The sequence below is a fragment of the Andrena cerasifolii genome, chromosome 10 (assembly GCF_050908995.1).
Source record: "Andrena cerasifolii isolate SP2316 chromosome 10, iyAndCera1_principal, whole genome shotgun sequence".
In the NCBI taxonomy this organism is placed as follows: Eukaryota; Metazoa; Arthropoda; class Insecta; order Hymenoptera; family Andrenidae; genus Andrena; species Andrena cerasifolii.
The window spans coordinates 9,749,306-9,772,829 of record NC_135127.1 but is presented as its reverse complement, the minus strand read 5'-3'; the positions used below and the strand labels follow the sequence as shown (position 1 = coordinate 9,772,829).

Below are 23,524 nucleotides of genomic sequence, written 5' to 3'. Positions count from 1 at the left end.
CAGAGGTTCTGTGTAACATTCTTACCCTCCGCCTCGGCCAAATTCCTCCGTCCATTTTTGTTCGCGTGTAGTACTGGATCGGCCGTTTTCGAGTCGAGTGGCACTCGCGTTGATGAGACTGGATGAAGGACTTTTGCGCGATGAACGTCGAGGAGGGGTAATTTTTCATTTGGCTAATGGGGGAAATTGTATCAGACTTTCGTCGTGTTTTATGCTAATCGTTCTGGATTGTTACGAGTGTCAGGCTTCTACGAGAGGCCAAAGCGGGCACTTGGTAGCTTTGAATGAAATTGAAACTAGGCTCGTGAGCACGTTCGTCTATTTTTTATGGGATTTCAAGCCCCCAAAGAATAAACTGTCCATTATCCGGCACCCCGACCTTCCTTAACACAGAACACATGCGTGAAGGCGGACTTTTTTACCAGCCTGGACACGTTCCTGTGCAGCCTGACGGACCTGGCGTACAAAATGCGAGGTTTAACCGTGATATACGTGCCCAGAGAGGGTGGCGATCTGGACAGCGACGACGCCAACGCTGATAAGGAGTTGGTGAAGAGGCTGGAGGGTGTGGTGGCCTATTGGACCACCCAGATCAGAATAGCCCTCTCAGACCAGGAACAAGCAACACCCAGCGAATTATTGTGCCTGCAAGATGAGTACGAGTTCTGGATCTACCGATGTTAGTATCTTAGAAACATTTCTGGTGAACTGGCTCCTGGAACTCGAGGATCATTCAGCTTGTTGAGAACGATGGTCGAAATAAGAATGAATCGAATGATATCTCCAGGACCCAGTGCACAGTCCTCAGCATCATTTCCCGAGTGTCCGCTCTACAAAAAGGAAACGTTCCCATGGCGACAGATGACAATCTCTGCGGCCTGAACTTCCAGCTGCAGAACCCCCTCGTGAAGAACATAACCGAGTTCTTATCAGCCAGCCAGTCGACCTACGTCCGACAGTTCCTCGCGCTGAAGGACGAGATCGAGAATGGCGTGAACGAGGCTAAATCGAACATCGAGTTCCTGCAAGTGGTGTACGCGCAATCGATGGAGCTGAACAAGTGCACCAAGCCGTCCTCCATCGGCCAGCAGCTGATGAAGACGATACACATGTTCAGAACGATCTGGCTGAATTCACCGCACTACAACACCCACGAGAGGATCGAGAACCTGTTCAAGGCCCTGAGCAACCAGATAATCATCCTCTGCCGGAACTTCATCGACCTGAAGGACGTGTTCGCGGGGAGGACCAGGAAGTCGATGGAGAAGTTCAGGGAATGCGTGGACACTTGCGAGAACTACAAGTCCCTCTACGAAAAGGTTTGAGCTCATTGGAGGCGTATTTCCTCCGGGGACCTAGGGTTCAATGCAATTATCAACTCCCCCGGCGATATTACGAACAAATTCACTGGCTGGTTGGTGCATTAAAGGGCTATTAAACGACGTGCGCGGCGAGTCACTTTGGATACTTCGGGAAGAGCCGTTAGCGTGGAGTTCTCGCGTTAAGCGGAAGTCACGGTAATTGTACCCTCTCTTTGGGCCGGCCCACAATGATCCTGCCGTGGAACGCCGGGAACACCGTCCCTCCTGCGACGTTAAAATAATATTCTCAGCGGCGGGTGCACACCCGCGGCCGGCGATTAATCTTAGCGTCCCTTTAATCGTGTATCGTTTCAAAACAATTCCAAAGATTGATTGCCCCGGAGACGTGCTGAATATTTAACACGCAATTAATGGGATGAAAGGTGTCGTTTAGAGAGGAGGGGAGGAACATTTTACCCTCTGTTTGGTCGTCGTTTGTCTTGGAAAGTGTGAAAGAAGGAAAGAGTGATTTTGATAAAGTACGATCTTAAAAAAGCTTGTCCACTTTTAACAATAATCACTCATTAATAATAGTAGTAGTCTCCTTTACTCATTAAGGGTTGACTCGTAACCTCAAATTACAGAGCCCAAAAATTGTAATTCAGTCTCCGTCACAGTTTACCCCGTACATCCATTAAAAATCAGTCCAAGGTTCATCTACAACAATGTTTTCACCGAGCAACACCACCAGTGAGGGAAAGAAGAGCACAATGCCCTAGAAAATAATTTGTCAGCCGGGATTAGCGTTCCATCCAACCAAAGAGGGTGCCTTGTTGTCGACGCTAGGGTAATGGAGGGATGTAGAACGGGGTCAAGTTTTGCGCGTTAAGCAGAAGTCACAATAACCCTCTTTGGCTGGGGCGTTTGCCGCGCGGGCCAGATAAGCGCAAACAAGGGGTGAGAATTGGCGAATGTCGCGTGGCGAGGGAGCGAGTCGGATTGGGGGTGAATTGCGGGGCGTCTACGATTTTTCTACGGGAAATCCTCGCAATCGTATCGCGTGGGCCAGTGATCGAGGGTGGACAAACATCCCTAGGGAGATGGAGGGTCGACTTGCTTAGCTGTAACAAGTATTTATTAACCCCGTGTCCAGAGGGTTGGACGCTACGAATAGCCTCCATTCGCTTTCGTCACTTTAAGGGTGGCGAACCATACTAAGTAATCTATAAAATCCCTAATGTAGCTTTCTACTTATATTCGACGTTGCTTGTATTAAGGTAGCCAGTGAACGAAGTGAAAACAGTATAAAAGCTAGCACGTGGCTCTCGTGGTGAAAAATGTGGCACAAAAGATGGAAAATCTGGCGTGAATGGGAAAGAGGATTATCATTTACGCGGATGTAAATTGATAAGAGCAGAGCTTCGTTCCCGAAAAAAAAATGAGAAACGAATGTTACGTGATAATGGGTAATTTTAACATTGTCAGATTGAATTTGTTCTTCTTTTTCAGTTACATTACTTCCTCACTTCGCGCAGACAGAGTTTAACTGCAGTTTATGAGATGATTGAATTAAAAGGGATGTTTAAAGCACATTGCCCCCCTTCGAAATTTCATTACTTTGGAAAAGGTCGTAATTGCCCCTCTGAAGAGCGAAACGAAATCTAGCGTGCTCTGAACCTCCGCCCGATTGACTGTTTAAACATGAACGATGCAATCGGCCCTCTGAACTCACGGCGCGTCGATTTGATACAGGATACCACGCAGTAATTCCCAAATGAATAATATTAGCCCCTCGTGCAATAATCGTGACCTATTCCGTTACAAACGTTCGACGTAAAATTGAAAAAAAAAAGCAAAATGTGTCGTCACGCTGGACCTGGTCAGAGTACAGAAATGGCTTTTGAATGTCCAATATTTCAATTATTGATAAACCACTTTGGTGTCCGAAACAAACGAATCCGTCCCTTTCAAAAACGACTCGTGACCCGGTGGGCTACATACACTCACGTCACTGCCTATCCGAACTAGAAAAAAAAACAGCAAGGAAAGAAAATACCAAAACGATTACGACACTTGTCAAAACGCGGGATGACAGTTTTCGATACTCCAATTTCAATTGTTCGTCTAAACGATTCAATATTTTCCAGGAGAAAATAAAAGAAAATATCTTCTCTCAAATTCGAGTCACAGTCCCATAAAATCCCTTGGATATACCCGACGGGGGATGATTCTTAAAAAAAATTATTTAAAAACCCTTTAATTGAAATCGTCATTCATTAAAGACAGAGCTAAATGACAAAAGCAACCCTTCTGTACAATTCGGTTGAGCACAATGATCTGTATCGTTACAGAAGGGTGAACAAAAAGTTACAGAACCTTCTAACTGATTTAGAAATAATTACTCACCCACAATAACCTAGAAAAGAAAAAAAAACACAAATGTCGTCACGATAGGAAACGCGTGAACCAGGGCCGAGCAGGCGTTTCAAACGATTCATTTACCCCTAACAAAGCGAAACGAACGAGTACACCATCCCTTGGGGTGGTTACGAACTGTTTCAGCCAGCAGCCAGCCGATAATACAGAATCGAAGGATGGACGGGAGTTGTAATCGGACTTGTTTAATCGCTTTAAGTCTCGCGCGTTCCTCTGCGAGATCGATGCGCCCGCGTCGCGAGCCGGATATTAAACGATCGACTGCTTGTCCCCGTGCAATGCAAATCACCAGCAGTGCTCTTTCATCCACTCCCTGCAGAACCTTTTGGTTTTCAGATAGCCGAGGTCCACAACAGCGTCACTCACAAGCCGTGGGACTTAAACGTGGACAATATATTCCGCCACATTGATATTTTCATCGGCAGGTGCCACGACATGATTGAGATCTGTCAGGCGATGATCGATTTTGCCAGGTAATCAGCCCGTCCCCTTTGCACCCCCTCCGCCAGGATTCCACCGCAGTGTTAAGGGGGAGGAATGGATAGAAGCGCGTATACATCTGGATATTTTTCGAGCCCTAATAGCTTCTTCGATCCTTTGATGGTCCCATGGTTAAGGGGTTGAAGTGGGTGGAAGTTGCGAACGATCAGGTGAATGGTAATTGCGGATTGGTGCGTGCAGGATGGACGAAACGACGGAAATCACGAGGCCCATGTTCAGCGGGACGAAGGGGGAGGAGTACGAGAGGGTGTGCCAGAAGATCGAGAGACTTTTCCACGAGGCGGTGCAGAGGATCGAGCAGAACTTTCACAAGATCTTGGACGTGAACCAGAGTTCGTGGCACGACGACATGTTCACGTTCCGCGCCGAGATGAAGGATCTAGAGATCATCATCGAGAACCTGGTCCCGTCGGTTTTCCAGGGGTTGAACAACGTGCAGGAGGGGATCGAGGATCTCCAGGGTTTTTATAGCTACATGAACCGAGAGAATCTGAAGTCTCTGTTCGACGCTAGGACTAACGACGTAAGGAGTCGATCTCTATATTCGATGATCTACATCATTTCTAACGTTAACGAAAGGATTCAGATTACCCCTCAGCCTGAATAGTTCGACTCAGACGTCTCCGCGATCATTAACAAACAAATCCGCATCAGTTTCCTAACGTCAGAAATAATTCAAGTGATCGATCTACGCGCTTCACCCGACACACCACCTCCGCGTCGCGGAAAACTGGCAATTACTACTTGCAGCATTCAAAGTCGATTCTCTCCTAAACGAAACTAGCCACGGGAAAAAGTCACTCTACATTTTCGGCTTGCACCGTAACCCTGAACCTTGGAATCAGTCACTCGCGGCGAATACCGTAACCTTTCCTCAAGTATTCGCAAAATTAGTAGTATAGGTCAACGATAATCCGGGCCGACGTGTTAGCTCGACTTTAACCGTAAGGAATCTCGATAAGGAATTAAGAGAGATACTCGCTGATGGTTGTTCCTCAGATATGGGAGATGTTCGGCCGCGATATCCAGCGGACGAAGCAGGAGGTCCTCGATGAGAGGGAGGAGTATCCTTCGATGACTCCTTATTATTCAGGCAGGGCGTTGAACCTACGATTGAAAGGTGCTCGCCTGCAATCAACGAAGATGATGCTGGAGGAAGCCGCGTGGATGCCATATTGCGGCCTCAGTATAGAGATCTGCATGCAGCACGACATCCTGATGAAATCGATCGAGGACCTCGTCCAATGTCTGTACAGCAACTGGACGTACGATATCGGCGAGAATCCGCGCGCGCGGCTTGATCGTTTTCTGATGCGTCACAGCGACTCGAGGTCGGGCCTCCTCGAGTGCAACATCGACCCAGGCATCTTAAATTTATGCCGCGAATCCGCTTACTGGATCAACCTCCGGTTCACCATTCCAGTCCACGTTCAAATCGTCTACGATAGGTGGGAGACCTTGTGCTTCGTCTACGAGAGCGTCCTTGCTGTCGTCATTGGATACAACAAAGTGATAGAAGGTCAGTGGAGCCGAGACTATTGGAGGGTGGAGGGTGAGATTTTTTGGAGGATTGAATAGGAACGTCAGGTTTCTTCAGCGGTGGATTTGATAGGTAAAATTATGGGAGAGGATTTTTTTTAATTACTGATCACCAGGAATATCGTTCCTTACTTTCGGAAAGTAATTAGCTTCCGTAAGACTTTGTTGCGTGATGTACTAGCTTTCGAGATCGTAGCGTTGATTTTTAATGCACTGTGGTGAGCTTTCTGCGAATCTGTCATTTTAGGGGTTGGCTTCGCAACCTTCAAGCTACTGCAATGCAGCTGACGTTTAACTTCCGTCTAATATCCAGCGTTTTAATCGAGAGATTCTTGATACCCCCTTCACGAGCACGAAATTCGCAGAAGTCGTCCGAGGTTCACCCCGCCACCGAATCCCATTAAACGCGTGTTCTCCAATTATGCGGATCGTGTTTGTGTGTATCCAATGTATATTACCGCGAAGTAATTAGTGCCTCTCGCTGACTTCCCATAGAATCACTGAAAAAACGATAAGGAACGAGGGCGATGCTCGCTGAGCAATTTCTCTTATTTCTCCTCCACCTTTCTCGCTAATACGAGACTTGTATAAATCGAGTCGACTCGCACACGTGTTCCAGCTGTTCGAACGAGACGGGGCAAATATTTTGAAGTTGCCGAGCGGCTGCAGAGTGTTCGCGGAAACTTCGCGTTTGTATATTGAGTGCTCGAGATTGCGAAATAGTTGTTCGAGCACGTCTCTACGAAAATACCTCGAGCGTCTTCTCTTCGTAGCTTTTAACGCGCCACAGCCGCGTGTTATTACCGAGAGAGAGGCTGCAAATTATGAAATATTAAGGTGAGCTGGAACTTTCCGCGAGGAGAAGCTGGCTAGGACGGAATCTCGATTATACGGGCTAATTGGGGGAGGGTGGGGGTTGTTTTCGAATTAATTGAAGAATTTGATTTCAATTACACGGAGTGTTTCGCCTAACTTGACGGCCTTAAGTAACTGATAGCGGAGTGGACGTTTTAATACTCTGCGAAAGCTAGCTGGCTCCTTTTAACTTTCAACGTCGAATTTTCAATCGCGACTCATTTCGATTTCAAGCCGCTGCAGGCCATTTCGTTCGGAGTTCCGTAGCCTTTTCTAATAGCGCGGGGGATACTGATGGAATTTCGGAGTTCTGAATTGGCATTACCGACAAATTTCCGCCGTAACTGATTGACTTTATCAATTTGCATGATTCCTGATCGAAACGGGTCTCGAAATATCGCCCGCCGCGGAAGTTATAGTCGCATACGGGAGAGTATGATTGACCCACGCCAGTGTAATTCCAGGGGAAATGTAAAATGGCGGGGAAGAGGGTGCAGGCAAATCGGATTGCCTATTGTCAGTCGCCATTTTCCAAGCAATATGACGGAAGCTGCATCTACCCCGTAACGCCCCCGGTATTTTAAAAAATATTAACAGTGGACGACCAATTGTTTCGTCCTAATGGAAACCCCCCAAAGTTTCGCCTCGCACCACCCAATAAAATTTATTGAAACGCCCTCCACATACAACCCCTAATCTTCCTCCCAGTTTCCCTCAAGTACAAAGGTAACTTGTGATCCCACTCAACGATCCTAAACTGATCCCCATTCCACCCCTCGCAATCTTCCACGGACCTCCGCCCCTCGTACGTAACAAGCAATATCACGTAGAAAGTGAAACGTTCAATGAAAAGAAGCTGCTCGGGTAATCGTGCCTGCACAGTCCACCCTCCACCCCACCAAAAACTCAATCATGCCGCGTGAAAAGGGCCACTGTAAAGCAGAATATCATGCAATTCTTGCAGCATTGTCAACCACGGAACGCGAGCTGTTCCGCGAACTAATTCGCCAGCTAGATAGGAAGATCAATCCCGCCTTAAGCAGGCTGACATGGAACACGGAATACGTGGACGCATACATCGAGGATTGCTTTAACCGAACGGCAAATGTACGCTTCCCTCTTCATCCCTTTCTCTCTCTCTCTCTCTCTGCTCCCCCTATTACCGTGGCCGGCGCCTATATACGGGCACAAATTTATGCAGCGAGTCCGGCTCTGTCCCGGGCGAAATTAAATTTTGACCCAGCCAAGTGGGGATCCGTCCGCAGCCTTTGTTTGTTTAATTAAGCAAGAAGCGCGTGCCGTCGAAACGGAATAACAATAGCGGATATCCGACGGTACCGTTTGCGGCCGTTCGTTACACCCGTCCCCCCCCCCCGCCGAGTCCTGGCCAGGTAGGGGGACGGGGTTGGGCTGGAATTTGGAGCAGAGGCAAGGGCGAAGCCCGAGTGAACGCGATGCGGAGAGTACACTCGTTTGGGCGACGTCACTCACGCGAGCTTCCTGGCTCTGTGTTCGCAGCTGCAAGAATTCGTCGACGTCTACAAATCCTCGAACCTGGAGATCATGAAGATCTGCCAGAACATCTGCGACACGCCGATGATCAAGATACGGCCCAACCACACGTACACGCTGCAGGAGCTGGAGGAGGAGGTGGTGAGGGTCAGGTAGGGACGGTCGAGGAATTCGCTTCTGGGGGTCGGTGAAAACATGTTGGTCACTTTACAGGGACCGGACGTTCGAAGAGGTACGGGGCAGGCACAGGACCGTCGTCCAGTACGTGCTGGTTATCTACGACGGATTTAAGGACGTCATCGAGGACGTAAGTTTAAAGGAGGGGCTCCCGGGTTTCCAGGGATCAACATGCGGTCGATGCAACTGCTAGTGGCGTCGATATTGTTGAATGAATTTTTGGAAAATTGGGTTAGGTCCGTGCGAGCTGAATTTACAGATTACGGACTCTTTGATTCCACTGTTTCTGACCGTGCGGGTATGGTTCCCTCGGTTGCGAACGTATGTAATTCGTGACCTCAAGGCCTACCCTATAGCAAAATTCCCATCGAGTCAAGCGTGGTCTTCAAACTTCCTCACTGCTTTCCGCCCTTCCCGTGGTTCTTCGCTAGGAGTCGGCTCACACCATCTTGCTTGGTTTAAATTGCTGCTATAGAGGAAACTCTGAGGTGCTAGCGCGTCAGTTGGACTTGTATAAACCGACACTATCTGTTTCTGACAATGGCGGATTTAAGGGGCTATACCTAGTCAGGTGGCTGAAAAGAGGTGAATGTTTGTGAATTTTTTTTTTTAAAGCGGAAGCAGATATTTTTACAGACTTTTTTGCACTTAAGAAAGCAACGTTTAGAGAATATTTGGTAATTTTTTCGTAGAAAAATATTTAGGTTTATAATAAAGTAACAACGACATCCAAGAAGCCTTTTAAAAAATTTGGTTTCGCGGTGAGCACTGCCAATCGGAACCAGATTATCTAAAATCAAAAAACAAAAACGATTTCGTTAGTATATTAATATATCCTCTGATTAACGGAGGGAATTTCCAAAATATTAATTTAAAACAAAATGGCGGCTATTTAAAGTTGAAGTCCTGATTTTTTCGCGCAAAAATGACGCGAAAAAATCAGGATTTCAGAAATTCGGAAATTCCCTCCGTTAATCAAATGATACATTAATATACTAACGGAACCTTTTCCGTCTTTTGATTTTAGAAAATCTGGTTCCGAATGGTAATTCTCACCGCAAAACCAAATTTTTAAAAAGGCTTCTTGATTGTAGATTGTTACTTTATTATAAACGTAAATATTTTTTTACCGAAAAATTAGCAAATATCCTTTAAATGCTGCAAATAATCTTTTAAGTGCAAACAGTTCCGTAAAAACATACGCTTCCGGTTTTTCAAAAATAAATTTACGCGCGTGTGGTATGAAAATTGTGGTAAACAAATGAAGTATAGTGTTTGGATGAAATTATAATTCTTTCTGGAAATTATAATTCTTTCTGGCTTCTCGTGGCGAGGACGCTATTACTGCGGAAATAATTGTGCCCCCTTCGAACGTATGCCACTGGGAACAGTCGTGCCATTTTTGCAACGTAACCCGCGCATAAAGCGACGTCTCGCGGGAGGGAATGCAGAATTCTCTGCGAAATGTCCGTGGCGTTATCCCTGCAGGCCATAGGGAAGCAATTCTCGTGCGAGCGAACCAGGGGGGAACGTAGTCCAGGACGATTCACGTTACGATATGTCGCTCCGTGACGTGACTGCAGCTCAGCGCACGTGTCCCCTCTTCGTTAATCCGGAAGCTGTCGAAGAGTCGCAGCTACCGGGCCAACAGGACGCCACCCTTGATCACGCGGAACGGTGCTCGCCCTTCGACGGCTCGATCGCGTCGACATCGATCGACAATCCGATGATTCACCGTTTTCTCATAAAATCGTGAAAAGTGTATCTTTGTGGCTGTCGCGCGAAAAGAGAATAGTATCGAGGTAAAATTAACACGTGCGAGGGTAGAGGAACAATATATGACGCCACTTGAGGCTACTTTAGTAGTTCTGCAAGACCACTCGATTTCGTAGAGGCTACATTGACTCGTGTGACAATTCTTTTGCGACAGTGTCTGAAAGAGTGGAAGAGCTATTTGGAGAAAATCGACGTAGTGATTGCTGAGGGTCTTAGGCTGTGCCTGAGAGGATCTTTAGAGGCCATGTACACTGCTCTGCACGGAGAAGGGTCCACCCCTCCTTCGCCCCTCATTTTGGTCCACGTCGAACTCATTAATAACAAGGTACATTTCATGGTTTTAATATTTCTGTGTGGGAAGGTAGCTTTTTGTTATTGAAAACGGGTGGGAAAGAAGGGAGGGATTCGACGCTTGTGTAAACTCTGGACGCCTAACCCTGAAGCTGGATAGTTCTTCTTAATTCTTAAGTAGATCAGCTAAAATAGTAACTATCGCGATAAAACGCGGCAGAGTAATGTTTATCGCCAGAGCAACGTTCTCTACAGAAGCACCGGCACACTTTCTACTCTTCTAGGTACACTTCGTGCCCAGTCTGGTGGACGTAGGTCGCGTGATCTCGGTGATATTCGACAAGCTGCTGAAGCCACTGAAAGTTGTCCGTCGACTGGTGCATACATTCAAGTTCGCCGCGGAGGTCCCGGAATTCTGGCGAACCTACGAGAAGGACGCAGAGCTGCTGGACCTCCAGCAGAAGCTCAACGACGGTTAGGTCCCCGCAATTCTGCCTGATCTTCATCGATATCATTCGAGTGCCTCCGCTTTCCAGAGGTCAGCTTCTGCTTCGTTCAGACGCAACAGTACCTGAAAAACTGGGAGCCGTTCCACGAGGTGTGGGAGGTGAACAGGGACATGTACATCCAGAGGTGACTTGGAAATGGCGAGAAACGAATCCCGTGTTCGTGGCCGACGGTGAAAAATCACCCGCGTCCGGTGCCGTTTCAGATACGAGAAGCTGAGGCCCACCGCGGAGTCTTTCGAATCGGACATCGCCAGATACACCTTAGTCGCGAACAACGTCCAGATGCAGGACACGGTGATGACCGTGCACTTCCTCGACGTGAATGCAGATAGATTGAAGGGCGTGATCATCGAGCAGTGCTCTGTCTGGCAGCAAAAATTGATCGACCTTCTGCTGAGGCAGACCGAGAATATGGTGAACCACGTTTATCACTATATCGCTGACAACTCGAAAAAGTTAGTATCGCGATAGCTTCGCCCGGAGAACAATGAGTTTGGAAAGTGAATCGTGATCGAGTGAAAAACCTTTCAAAGGGATATCGAACGACAAAGATTTTAGCTTTCAAGGCTCACAAGGGAAGATCCCGAACCCGAAAATTCAAAAAATTTCGAAACTTTGTGAATGTGTAGGAGATTTCCTCCTGATTAAGTAAAATTAACCCCTGAACATTCGGCTATTTTCCGATTTTGTGTTATAACTTGCAAACTGTAAGAGATAGAAAAAAAGTTTCAAGACAGAAGTTACCTCTTTTAATCAGATCTATCATTTGGTAAAAAAATTATTTTACAGTTCACGAGTTATAACACAAAATCGTAAAATAACCGGATTTTCAGGGGTCAATTACACCCCCTTATTGTGAATTTGGGCAGCAAACAAACACTGGGTTGTAATCAGGAGGAAATTCCCTACATATTCACAAAGTTGCAGAATTTTTCGAATTTCCGGGTTCGGGATGTTCCCCTGTCAGATATTTAGTAGACAGATTCACAGTGTCTCTTGATGGGTGAAAAGATTTTGAAGATCGAGTTAGACATTGACGATCTCTCTTCTTGATAAGTGATAAAAATTGTTGCTTTCGGCTTGGAAATTGACCAGAAAGGGCTCTGTTGAAGATGTCTTGTGGACTTATTGGTAACTTTGGATTCGTATCGAGTGATAGCTACGATGTTAGGTTGCAGATCCTTCTCAAATAGCAATCACGTAGATTCGAGGAGCAATCGGCCCCTCTACGATCATTTATCAGGGAACCACTCGTCCAAATAGCCCCTGCCTTCTGCCTGAAGCGAAACGAAGTACAAATTAAATTGTGCTCAAGCTGCAGATTAATTACTAATTGACAGCGTCTACGACTTTGTAGTGGGTGGGCTTGCGTTCTGGTTAAGGGTCGCCAGTTCGAGCTTCTAAATCTACTGCTACAGATCTTTTCACGCATTAAGGAACATTCAGCGTACCACTAATCCTATCAAATAGGTAAATACTCCAAGAAATCAGAAAGCACACATCAGAAGTAGCAACAGGCTTCTTATTTGCAATTTCTTGAATTCCTATTCCTCGTTGATCTTGACATCCCTGTTCCTCGCACGATGAACGCCAGTCATATCAATTTTCCACGAGATTGAATGCAGCCTCTGATCCCCGCGGCTGCTCCGCTGGATTCTGTCGCGGATTCTTTCGGAATCTCGCGGGCAGCAGTCGTCTTAGTAAATTCATTTGTTCACAGAATATCGAAGGAGCCGACGGATCTGATCAGTATGCAATACGCGATGCAGTTGTTCGAGAGGCTCACCGCCGAGATTCCGAAGGAGGAGGGTGAATTCCCGAAGATCCTGGAGCAATGCCAGACTCTGGGTAAACCTTTAAACGTTTCTCTGCTTTCGCAGATGGGTGAATGGGACGCGGGGGGAGATCGATAACCCCTGTTAAAATCAGCGATGCTTCTCCGTGCGAAAGGGAAGAGATGCCCCGGCCACTTCTCGCAAAGACGTCGTAATTGTTGCTCCTTTCCCCACCTTTCTTTATTGCAGAGAAGTACGCGGTGCACTTGTCGTTCGACTTCAGAAGGAAATTGAACGACGTGCAACCCTCGTGGGCTGCGTATCTGGCGCTACTCACCAAGTGCGAGGTGATGCTGAAGGAGAAGAAGGTAGGGCGACTTTAGGGCGATTTTGAAGGGTGTATCGCTCATGGAGCCTGTGAATAGCGAAGCGTAGTTGAGAGATCTACGTATAACTTTGAAATGAGATCATCCAGGGGTCGCGTTTGATTAACTGGTCACTGTTCAAAGATTCTGATGATTTCCTTTGAGATATCTTAACAGTGGTTGTGCAAAGTCAATGGTGTGTCGCAGGAGGAGTTCAGGACGATGCTCCTGGATGATACAGCGATGTTCAAGAGAGAAGTGACGGCCATAGTTGGCAGGTTCGCTGACACTGGCCCGTTCACTTCCGAGTGGGGTGCGAAAGGTGAGCATGATCTCACAGCAGCTCAGCAGGAAATAACTTTATACTTGAACGATCCAGAGGCCTTGACCTGGATAACGTACCTGAGAAGGGAAATCGAAACCATGCGGCGCAGGGAGAGCAAGTTGAAGGGTCAGCTGTTGCTGTTCGGCATCAACCAGCCAGATTCCGCGGAGCTGATTCTGTTGCAAAAGGTAATTCACTGTAGCCAACGTTGAACGGGGACTTGAATGTTTCATTCTCAGGAATTGGCGGCTATCGAGCTGGTGTGGCACATCACCGACGACTGGAACGAGGCCTGGGACAAGTATAGGACTGAGAACTTCTGGGAGATCGAGATGGCGGAGATGGAGGACACCGCGAACATCCTCTTCAGGAAGCTGAACCGCCTCAGTAGGGAGCTCAGGGACAAGAACTGGGAGATACTTAGCCACTCAAGGTGATCTATTGCAATCTCGAAATATTCGTTGCAGGCTGTTATAAAGGGCTATAATAAGAACATTTTATTCTTAGCACTATTTTTCCATTCGAAATGTTTTAACGAAGTCTCAACCCCACCTTGTGCCACCAATACCTTGAATTATTTACTTTCTCATTATTCAAATGCAAAAAAGGTTTGAACAGGCATCGATCCCCCATGCACAAGTTAAAAGCATGGAAACGTTTTAGGCTTCGAGTGGACAAGTTCAGACGCACCCTTCCCTTGATCACGGACCTAAAGAATCCAGCGATGAGACCACGGCACTGGGCCAGGGTCAAAGAGGCCGTCGATCGCGACTTCGACGAGACGTCGAAGGAGTTCACTCTGGAGTTGATCGCTGAGATGCAGCTGGAGAATTTCACAGACGAGATCAACGAGATTTCGAATGCTGCCACGATGGAGCTGGCCATCGAAACTGTGAGTAAACTGCCGCTAATATTAACAAATTGTTCGCTCGTAATTGCAAGCGTAACAGATTACGTATCTTGCCGTCAGTGATTCCAAAGGGCACTTGAATTGCTTTGAGTATCAGATTCCTTTGGGATTGTCGTTACAGAGTTAGAATCCTCGATTCGGGTGTAAACTTAATACCTGAGGTAGATCTGTTCCCAACTTGGCTTAAACCTAGTTAAACCCTAACCCAGACGGTGGTTCAGAGTGTAAAATCCCTGTAGAGAAGGAAGCTATCGATAGAGTTGAAAGTGGAAGGCAAATGACGTAACTTCTTAGCTGCATCTTGGAATCAGACCTGGGGTTTTTAAGCTCAGGGAATATTAGTGTCAAAAATAGTTTACAATACTGTGAATCTCTAAAGCGTGTCTCTTGGATCTTAAAATAACAGATATTCAGTGTCGCGTGTTTATCATTATTTGCAGGGTCTCCGCCAAATAAGCGAGACCTGGAAGTCCATGCCCCTACATATGGTCCCCTACAAAGCCATACAGAGGCTAACATCCATAGATGACATAATGCAAGTGCTAGACGAACATCAGTCTCAGCTGTCAACAATGAAAACGACAAGGTCCAAAAATCCTTCGACCTTCCGACACCCACCTCACCTTCTAGCACTTCCCAATCATCTATTTCACCTCCCCTTAAAATCATTCAACGTCTCACATGCAAGTGTCACGAACGCAGGTTCGTCGAACCGTTCGCTGAGGAAGTGGACCACTGGGAGCGCACCCTGTCGACCGTGATGGAGGTGCTCGAGTTGACCCTGGTGATTCAACGGGGTTACATCTACATGGACAATATATTCACCACGGACGATATCAGGAAGCAACTGCCCAAGGAGACAGACCAATACGACAAGCTGACGAAACTGTGGATAGAAATAACGGCACGAATGGCGGCTCACGCTTTGGCTCTGCCAGCGACCCACGACCCGCGTACGTACCTTCGCCACAAAAGCTAGAGAAATCCGCCCCGATATCTACTTCGTTTCCCCCCCTCCGACAAATGAGCGAATATCGGGGGAAAGGGAGAAATAAGCAAAGGACATTTAGAGGAATTGTAAGAACGCGAGGTAAACGCAACACATTGTAATTCGAGGTGGGATTCGCGCCATAATATCCGCGCAATTCCACCGTGGAATAAGAAGGGAAAAATGGAAAGAGAATGTACGGCGCGTCGTCTGTTCAAAGAGAGAGGGACAGGGAGGAGGGCGGGATAAAAAGAAAAGGGGAGCAGCATGGCCGTAGCAGCGCTATAAAATAATGTAAATCCGGTCTACCGGAAGCATTTGCATTTTTTCCACCGTCCCACTCAATGTCTCTGTCGTTTTCCCTCCCCCGCGATTCCTCCCCCTGCAGCCAAGCTGCTCGAGGTGCTGAATAAAATCAGCGACAACCTGGAGTCGATGCAACGGGCCCTCGAACAGTACCTGGAGACCAAAAGGCACGTGTTCCCGAGGTTCTACTTCATCTCCAACGACGATCTGCTGGAGATCCTGGCGAACTCGAGGAGGCCGGAGCTGATACAGCCCCACATCAAGAAACTGTTCGAGAACATCAGAAGTTTGAGACTCGGCAAGGTGTGTACTCGAGCTCCGCTCGCAGGATCCTTTTACAATACTTTCCGTGCTTCTTCAAGTCTCCCGCTGGGAAGAACCTGGCGGATGCGATGTCCTCCAGCGAGGGGGAGTGCGTCGAGTTCGTCAATCCCGTTCCCCTCGAGGGGCAAGTGGAGAAATGGCTGTGCAACATTGGCAAGTAGCTTTGAATATTATTTTCGTGTGCCTATGCTGGCGATCTGTTAACTAAGTAATATTCATCTGAATTAGAAGCGCAGTGTAGAAAGAATTTTTAAGCGTGTCAAGCTTCTGCACGGGCGACTACTATCGTTAAGTTACATATTTTCGATAGAGCGCAACCTAATCCCCCCGTAATTACCAACTACGAACTCCCCCGTCGAGTAAACTTAAAATTCATCAAAATCGAGATCCACCCAGACGTTGAAGCCAGAATCGAATTAAGCGCCTGTCCTTAATTAATTCCGCCGACTGGCAGAATTAAGAGGGTGGCTGAAAGTTCGTCGAAAAAGGAGGAAGATCCCCAGCCCTCCCGCCCCAACCCTGTCGACCCTTAAACGCGTCACATTCGCGCCATCCACGATGAAAATCCGATTTGGTCTCGTACAAGCGACCCCGTGAATGCGCATCCGCGACGGTGAAAAAAAAAGTGGATTAACCCTGGCGTTCTGCTCGTTGCTCCCTTTCATCCCTCAATTTTCAAGGGACCATCCGGTAACAATTTTTGCTACGAGAGAAAGGTCATTGTATAGAACAGGGAAGGGGGTGGGTGTGCGCGAGGAGGGGATGGACGAGCAGGAAATGGAAACGAGAAAGAATACGCGGGGAACACGGGGGCTGTTTCGCAATTGCAGAAACCGCGATGAGGGAGAGCCTGCGCGAGGTGTTGAAGCACTGTCGAACCGCCCTCCGGAAAATGTCGGCGAAACGCGACAGGTGGGTGAAAGAGTGGCCCAGCCAGCCGGGAATTACGTCCACGCAGATCCAGTGGACGGCCGACTGCACCCGCACCCTGCTGCACTGCAAGTGAGTGGCGTGTTGCACGCGAAAATTTAGCGACGTTAGAGGGGTGTACGGGCGCTGGGAGATAGGGGGTGGGTTAGAGGGAAGGCTGAATCCAACCTAGGGAGACGATGGGTCACGCGGTAGAGCTGTCGGAGACGGCCAGAGAGGGAAGAACGGGACGAAGACGGGGGTGTTTGGTTAGGGCACCGGGAGAAAGTGAGAGGGACCAGTGGGGGTTGGGATCGCGGATAGAGGGACACGGTAACTCTAATAAGGGAAATTTTGCATATTCTGCCTCTCGTGCTGCGATCCACCACCCACGACCACCCCCTCATACACCCTCGTTTGCATATACTAGCCGTACTGCGAATAATTTAACCCACCCACACCCCCGTGGCCGCTCTATATCCGCTCCTACCTAGCTGCCAGAGAATCCCTCGGTCCCGGGACCCCGTTCTAACGTTCGTGCAACGGGGGTGGGCGCGCGCCCCGGCCTCGAACCGTCTCACAGTGGGAAAATTTTGCGATTTTATGGCCAAAACTACAGAAATGGAATTTTTGAATTTTACAAATTTAATACAAATGACAATTGAAGAACTATATCCATTTTCGGGGTCGAAACCTCAAAACTTATTTTTAATATATAAAATTCGGCACTTTTACGTTCTAATATATGAGAAACTATATGTTAGACACGACACACTCTAAAACACTGCTTCAAAAATTTTATAAATTACGTATTAAAAACCGAAACATAATTATTTTGAGGACAAAAAGATATCTTACGCACCTCGCATGAACATAAACAGTTGCGAGTGTATACGAGCTTTGTATTAAAACATTTAACAGTAAAATTGGTGGCATTTGATACTCATATTAGTTCTTCAATTGACATTTGCATTTATTTTGTCGAATTCAAAAATTTATTTTAGTGGTTTTAGCCATAAAATCGCGAAATTTCCCGACTGTGCGTCTCTCGGTTACCAGAGGGGACGACGCGGCCGGTGAAAGAAATAAAAGGGCGCAGAGGTGTTGGACAAAGAGGCTGATTATGCCGTTGGGGAGGGAACGGCCTTGTGCGCTTTGGACGGTGGAGGCTTGGCCGGGAGGGGTGGAAATTTTCGCGCTGCTCTTTGGCCGCGGAACGGTCGGGTTAAATGACTCGGCTCTGGGGGTTTAGGCGGTGCACGTTTGAAGATGAGGGTTTTTTTAGGGGAGATTAGCAGAGTGGAAGGTGGGCAATTGGGCCTCCTTTAATTTGGCAAAGTTTGTTAGGTGCGCTAGTGGTTTGAAGTGTAATATTACACTGACGTGTCTTCTTAAGTTCACTCGAGGGAAGGTGCGTATCAGAGAACGGGGTGTTTAATTTTAAAGGCTGCATTGGGCGTGTTACATTAGAGTGGCCCTTATTTATAAGGGTAGAATTTTTTGGGGTATTTCTTTTCTTTCACCCCCTAAAACGGTGCCTTTTGATAAAAAAATCGTCTCTGAAAAAGTTTATTGCAGTCGGACAAAAGTCCGATTGCAATAATATTTTTCAGGGACTATTTTTTCATGAAACGGAACCATATTAGGGGGTGAGAGCAAAAGAAATCGCAGGTTGAAAATAAGGGCCGCCCTAGCGTTACATGAACGAGAATGGCCATTCATCTTCGTTTAATAATCGATTCTGGCCGGTTGAAGAATGGTGGACACGAGGCGGCCGCTGAAGAAGCTTCGAAAGAGACGGGACCAGGCGCTGAGCAAGTACTCGGAGGCCATCAGGGGCGAGCTGAGCCACCTGGACCGTCTGAAGTTCAAAGCCATCGTGGTGATCGAGATACACTCGAGGGACGTTATCGAGAAGATGTACCGCGCGAGTAAGTCATCCGAGCGGCTATCCGATTTCCAATCTAGTCGGCTTACCCTCCCCCTCATGCTGCCCCGTGCCGCTTGTAATTTTTCCCAACGTCCTTCTGCCCGCCCGCGCTCCCTGAACCCTTCGCAGCCGCTCGTGGTCCGGTTCCTCGCGGGTGCAGGCTGCCTGCAACGAATTATGGGTTTTACGGGATTTAGCCGTGTATGACGTTGCAACGCGTCTACCCTGGACCAGGCCGTTCGCCCCTCCGCCCCTGGCGTCCCTTGTAAACTCATCCCCCGATATAGGGTGGAAAATAGATAAACGAACGGACATATAGGTGCGCGAATTACCCTTGTAACCCCCGGAAACAATCGAACGCGGACGCGGCGCAAACATTGCTAAGTGAACAGGTACAATATTTGCGGATCGTTGCTGTAATGCATTTGGCAAACTCGATCGGCGATCGAGCTCTCGGTTTGCAGAGAGCGAGACACCGCGTGATAGTCACGAATTAAATTAATACCGGCAGGGAGTTCGGCGTTGCATCGGGTCGCAACGCTTTCGCGTGAAAATTTCACGTTTCCAGGGGCACGCTGGATTTAATGGAGATCCCTGGTCACCGAGGAGACGGTCGCGGGGTGTCGGGAGGGTTGGCGGCTGGACCGGTAATACGAAATTCGCCGCCGTTTCAGATTGCAAGGACGTGTCCGCGTTCGAGTGGCTGTCGCAGATGCGTTTCTACTGGGACAAAGACGTCGACGACTGTATCGTCTGGCAAACGAACACCTACTTTGTCTACGGCTACGAGTACCTTGGGAACACGGGGCGTCTGGTGATAACGCCCCTGACGGATCGGTAACGCATCGAGTTTCCCTATTCTTCCTTTGAAGTGCGCGCTGCAACGTTATCCAACATTGGACGGCAACTACTTTGTCGAAAGGCTAATGGGCGCGGGAGTACCTTAAATCAAGGGAGATCGCAAGTTTTCACACTTCTGTCTCAGGGTGGTGGAACACGTGGGTTCTTTGGGAAAGGTGTTCCAGAAATGGTAGAAGCTTTCAGGCTGACGATTGTGGGGTGAAAATAGGTTCGTGATTGAAAGCTGGAATTTCAAAGTTGACGCTATACATTTAGGATTCCTGAGCTCGTAGTTATCTAAAAAGACAATGTACCATGAAACCACCCCGTAGCGAAATCACCACTGTACAGTTCAGTATGGGAAACTGGGACACGCGTGAAACCGATTCCCCATTGCAAACGTATGTACGGTTCAGGGTCCTGTTACATGCAGGTCGATAGCGCAAGGTAATTAGGTCAGGGGTCGCGACGATTGCTAGCACCGCATGAAATTACAACCGATCGCGTCCTCCACCTCCCTTCGAAATATTAACTTGATTACTCGGCTAATGGAATAAAGCATACGCGAGCTCGACTGCAATTCGACGCTAAATTGCCCCGCAGTTCAGTTCGATCCTATTCGCCCAGCTTGCCATCGTCGCCCTTTGCGCAACGAGCTCGAGATCAGACGCCACTTAACCGCCGAGCACCAAGGCGTTGATCGGCGTTAATCGATGAATTTGTAGTCCTACAAAAATTACGATGTCGGCGGGGAATTGCAGGTAGATAGGGAGCGGGGAAGCGCGATAAACGTTAATCAACGGTGCCTGGGAAACGGGAACCAGACCCTTGAAACTTCGCGGCGAGAAACTTCGTCTTCGTCGATCCACGCGAAGAAACGTCGAGTGACAAAGTTCAGGGAAACACTGGCGAAGATGTAATTAACGTTAAGCAACAGTCGCGTAATTTAACCTGAAATGGAAGGCGAGATTTTGGTTGATCTTGATCCGGCTTCATCAATTATTCGAAGAAAATTATTCGGTGCTTGCTCGCGATCAAGATCGTTAAGATATCCTGCAGGAAGCTAGCAGTTGGCAATTGAAGACGAGACCTGCGGCATCGAGAATAGAAGTTCTACTCGTGCTAATTCTAGTCCATTGGATACATGGTCTTGTTAACTTCATACTGTTTTCGGTTAACCAGACGGGAGCACTTGCTACAGAGAGCTACAGATATTTTACTAGAATAGAATACCTATAAAGTTTCTGAGTTTGAATACTGAAGAGGACTAGACAGTCGGTTTCCGTGAAAGAAATACCTTCTTTTTAATGTATTTTTAAAAAAAATGAAAGCAAATCCAGATGTATCCTTTTACTCAATGTTTATTATCATCATAGAGATTGAAAAAAAGTTGGTATGAAATATACACCAATCGCGACCAATTATTTCAAGAAAAATTCGGTCGTGTTTGTGCGCTACTAAAAATCCGCGACGTTTTAATTTTTTGATGAAAATCTCTAATTGTTACGGACCATATCAGAGGTTTCGCGGGAAATCGCACATGTTTCACACGTCCTGTAATTTTTTCAAGTCGAACTGAACCTCCGTTCATTCGCAGCTAGCCGAAAACCAAGAGAAAAGGATTCGAGAAAAACGCGTTTAAAGTTTCCTGGCAAAGGCGACGCTTTAAGTTGCCGCTTGACCTGTTTAGCTGCCAAATCAACAATTTTGCGAATTTTAATATAAACCAAGCGGCATTTCATTAAGAAAAGATAGTACTTTCGGAATATGCAACAAAAAAAAATTTCGACTGCCTAGACCCCTTAATCCTCACATGCAACACTAACTCGTAACCCAGAAGAAACCTAAAAGCACCCTTCTGCAAGAATACTTTAGAACTTCAGAATCGGCCAGAAACAATAGCCAAGGGTCCAGTTAAAGGTCTTGTCAGTCTGAATGTTCCGACTGCAGTCCCTAAGCAGAGGCAAACATTTGGTATGAATCAGTGTTTGCAAACTCGCCCCTAGCTAGTGACACAGCGCTGCACCCTGTTTATGCGGTTCAGCAATCTACATACAGGACTCTGCACTTGCAGATCGGACAGCTCATCCAACATACCCTCAGCTATGATTCCTACGTCCGAGTCTCCTACTTTTAACGCGTCACGATCAACCCCCTATCACATATGAATCATCGAGCGACCCCATAAAATCTGCCCAGCCTCTGCAAACGCGACTTTCTCGTCCAGCAAGCTGAACACCACGCGGTACGTGTACCCATGTGTACACGGTGGTTCAGGACACTGTTCAATCTCGTGGCCCTCGATAGTAACGCTGCCTGCGCGAGGCAACATCAAAGGAAACGGATGGGACTGGCCGGGGCGCAGGGCTCCGCGGCGATACTTAACGCGGTATCGATTTAATCGCGATAAAAGGCTGCCCGCCCGCGCCTCTCTAATTTATGGAGAGGGCCGTCGCTACCGATACATTTGTTCCCGGTAGAGAATTTGTCTTGCGGAAAGAAGCTCGCGACGCCCCCTTTCCACGGGCCATCCCTGGTTCCTAGTAGTCGCACCCTCCCGACGTCCTGGCGTCTCGCCCCGTTGGAAACGGATTAAACGACGAATCGTGGCGTGTCCCAGGGAAACGTTTCACTGCAGGATAGGGCGCTGTATCGTTCGGGAGGGGACGATCGATGGCTTTTCGAATGGATGTTTATGGAATCGCGCTATCGCTTTTGCTTCTTTATAAGACAAGTTTCTGGGTCTTGAAGGAGCTGGGGAAGGGTTGAAGATGAACGAAGGTGTTTCAGGTGTACTGATAAGCCGTAAGAGTTGCTGTGCTTTAATTGGATGCTGAAGGGTAATTTATATTGTATTCTTGATGATCTTTTACGACAGGTGTTACATTACCCTGACCACTGCCCTCCACTTGTATCGAGGAGGCAGCCCCAAGGGACCAGCTGGCACAGGGAAAACGGAGACGGTGAAGGATCTCGGGAAAGCCCTCGGATTCAACGTGATAGTGCAGAACTGCTCCGAGGGTCTCGACTACAAAAGCATGGGCAGGTTGTTCTCTGGACTCTCGCAGACCGGTGCATGGGGTTGCTTCGATGAATTCAATCGGTACGCTGTGGGGCTAGAATGTAGACATTTCTAGACTAGGAGAAGTGTAGAACCATCCACCGAAGACGAGGATCAAATAAATGGGGGTTTATAAAGAGAAAGCCAAAAGCAATGGCAGCTTCTTTGGGGTGGATTGTGCTACATGTGCTCCACATAAAAGAACAACTTTCAAACTCAAGACAGTGGCAATTTTTCAATGAACTGTCTAAAGGCTGGAACAGACACGTCCAGTAATTTATTCGAGTACCGAGTAGTTTAGTAATTTATCATTGTTTTACTAAACTACTCGACTAAATTTTAGTGTCCACTAGGGTGGCCCTTATTTTCAACCTGCGGTTTTTTTGCTCTCCCTTCTAATATGGTTCCGTTTTATAAAAAAATAGTCCCTGAAAAAGATTATTGCAATCAGACAACAGGAAAGGGTCCCGACCAGGACTTAAAGTTTAAAATTCATCAATAGTTTGAATTTGTAGAATTTCTCAAAAATGGTAAGTCCTATCGAAATTTTGTTCAAATAATATTAAGAGAGCATTCAATTTTCTACAATTACTGTATACATAAGTTTTTCCTGCTTCCAACCATTTTTTAGATAACAGCGTTTGAATATAGAGGTCCGCAGACAATACGTCACGCCGTACAGGTGGGACGCGCGAAGTGCGGACCTCTCTATATTCAAACGCTATTATCTAAAAAATGGTTGGAAGCACGAAAAACTTATATACACAGTAATTGTAGAAAATTGAATGCTCTCTTAATATTATTTGAACAAAATTTCGATAGGACTTACCATTTTTGAGAAATTCTACAAATTCAAACTATTGATGAATTCTAAACTTTAAGGCCTGAAGAGCA

At 47.2% G+C, this 23,524-nt stretch overlaps 1 protein-coding gene across 1 annotated transcript in view; it reads left to right on the top strand.

Moving 5' to 3' along the window:
- The first annotated feature begins 122 nt into the window (after nt 1-122).
- The window catches only part of Kl-2 (dynein heavy chain 2, axonemal kl-2), a 44,739-nt gene continuing 21,337 nt past the window's right edge, over nt 123-23,524 (top strand). The window contains exons 1-27 of the mRNA XM_076822136.1: nt 123-157; nt 426-679; nt 862-1,319; nt 4,074-4,210; nt 4,419-4,761; nt 5,238-5,757; nt 7,597-7,739; nt 8,151-8,296; nt 8,358-8,451; nt 10,252-10,422; nt 10,673-10,862; nt 10,925-11,021; nt 11,101-11,352; nt 12,618-12,745; nt 12,922-13,040; nt 13,245-13,359; nt 13,417-13,550; nt 13,602-13,795; nt 14,026-14,254; nt 14,713-14,858; nt 14,975-15,225; nt 15,649-15,869; nt 15,929-16,043; nt 16,721-16,892; nt 18,555-18,730; nt 19,404-19,566; nt 22,448-22,672. Coding sequence (XP_076678251.1) covers nt 123-157; nt 426-679; nt 862-1,319; nt 4,074-4,210; nt 4,419-4,761; nt 5,238-5,757; nt 7,597-7,739; nt 8,151-8,296; nt 8,358-8,451; nt 10,252-10,422; nt 10,673-10,862; nt 10,925-11,021; nt 11,101-11,352; nt 12,618-12,745; nt 12,922-13,040; nt 13,245-13,359; nt 13,417-13,550; nt 13,602-13,795; nt 14,026-14,254; nt 14,713-14,858; nt 14,975-15,225; nt 15,649-15,869; nt 15,929-16,043; nt 16,721-16,892; nt 18,555-18,730; nt 19,404-19,566; nt 22,448-22,672 — 5,228 coding nt within the window. The remainder of the gene's footprint in view (nt 158-425; nt 680-861; nt 1,320-4,073; nt 4,211-4,418; nt 4,762-5,237; nt 5,758-7,596; nt 7,740-8,150; nt 8,297-8,357; nt 8,452-10,251; nt 10,423-10,672; nt 10,863-10,924; nt 11,022-11,100; nt 11,353-12,617; nt 12,746-12,921; nt 13,041-13,244; nt 13,360-13,416; nt 13,551-13,601; nt 13,796-14,025; nt 14,255-14,712; nt 14,859-14,974; nt 15,226-15,648; nt 15,870-15,928; nt 16,044-16,720; nt 16,893-18,554; nt 18,731-19,403; nt 19,567-22,447; nt 22,673-23,524) is intronic.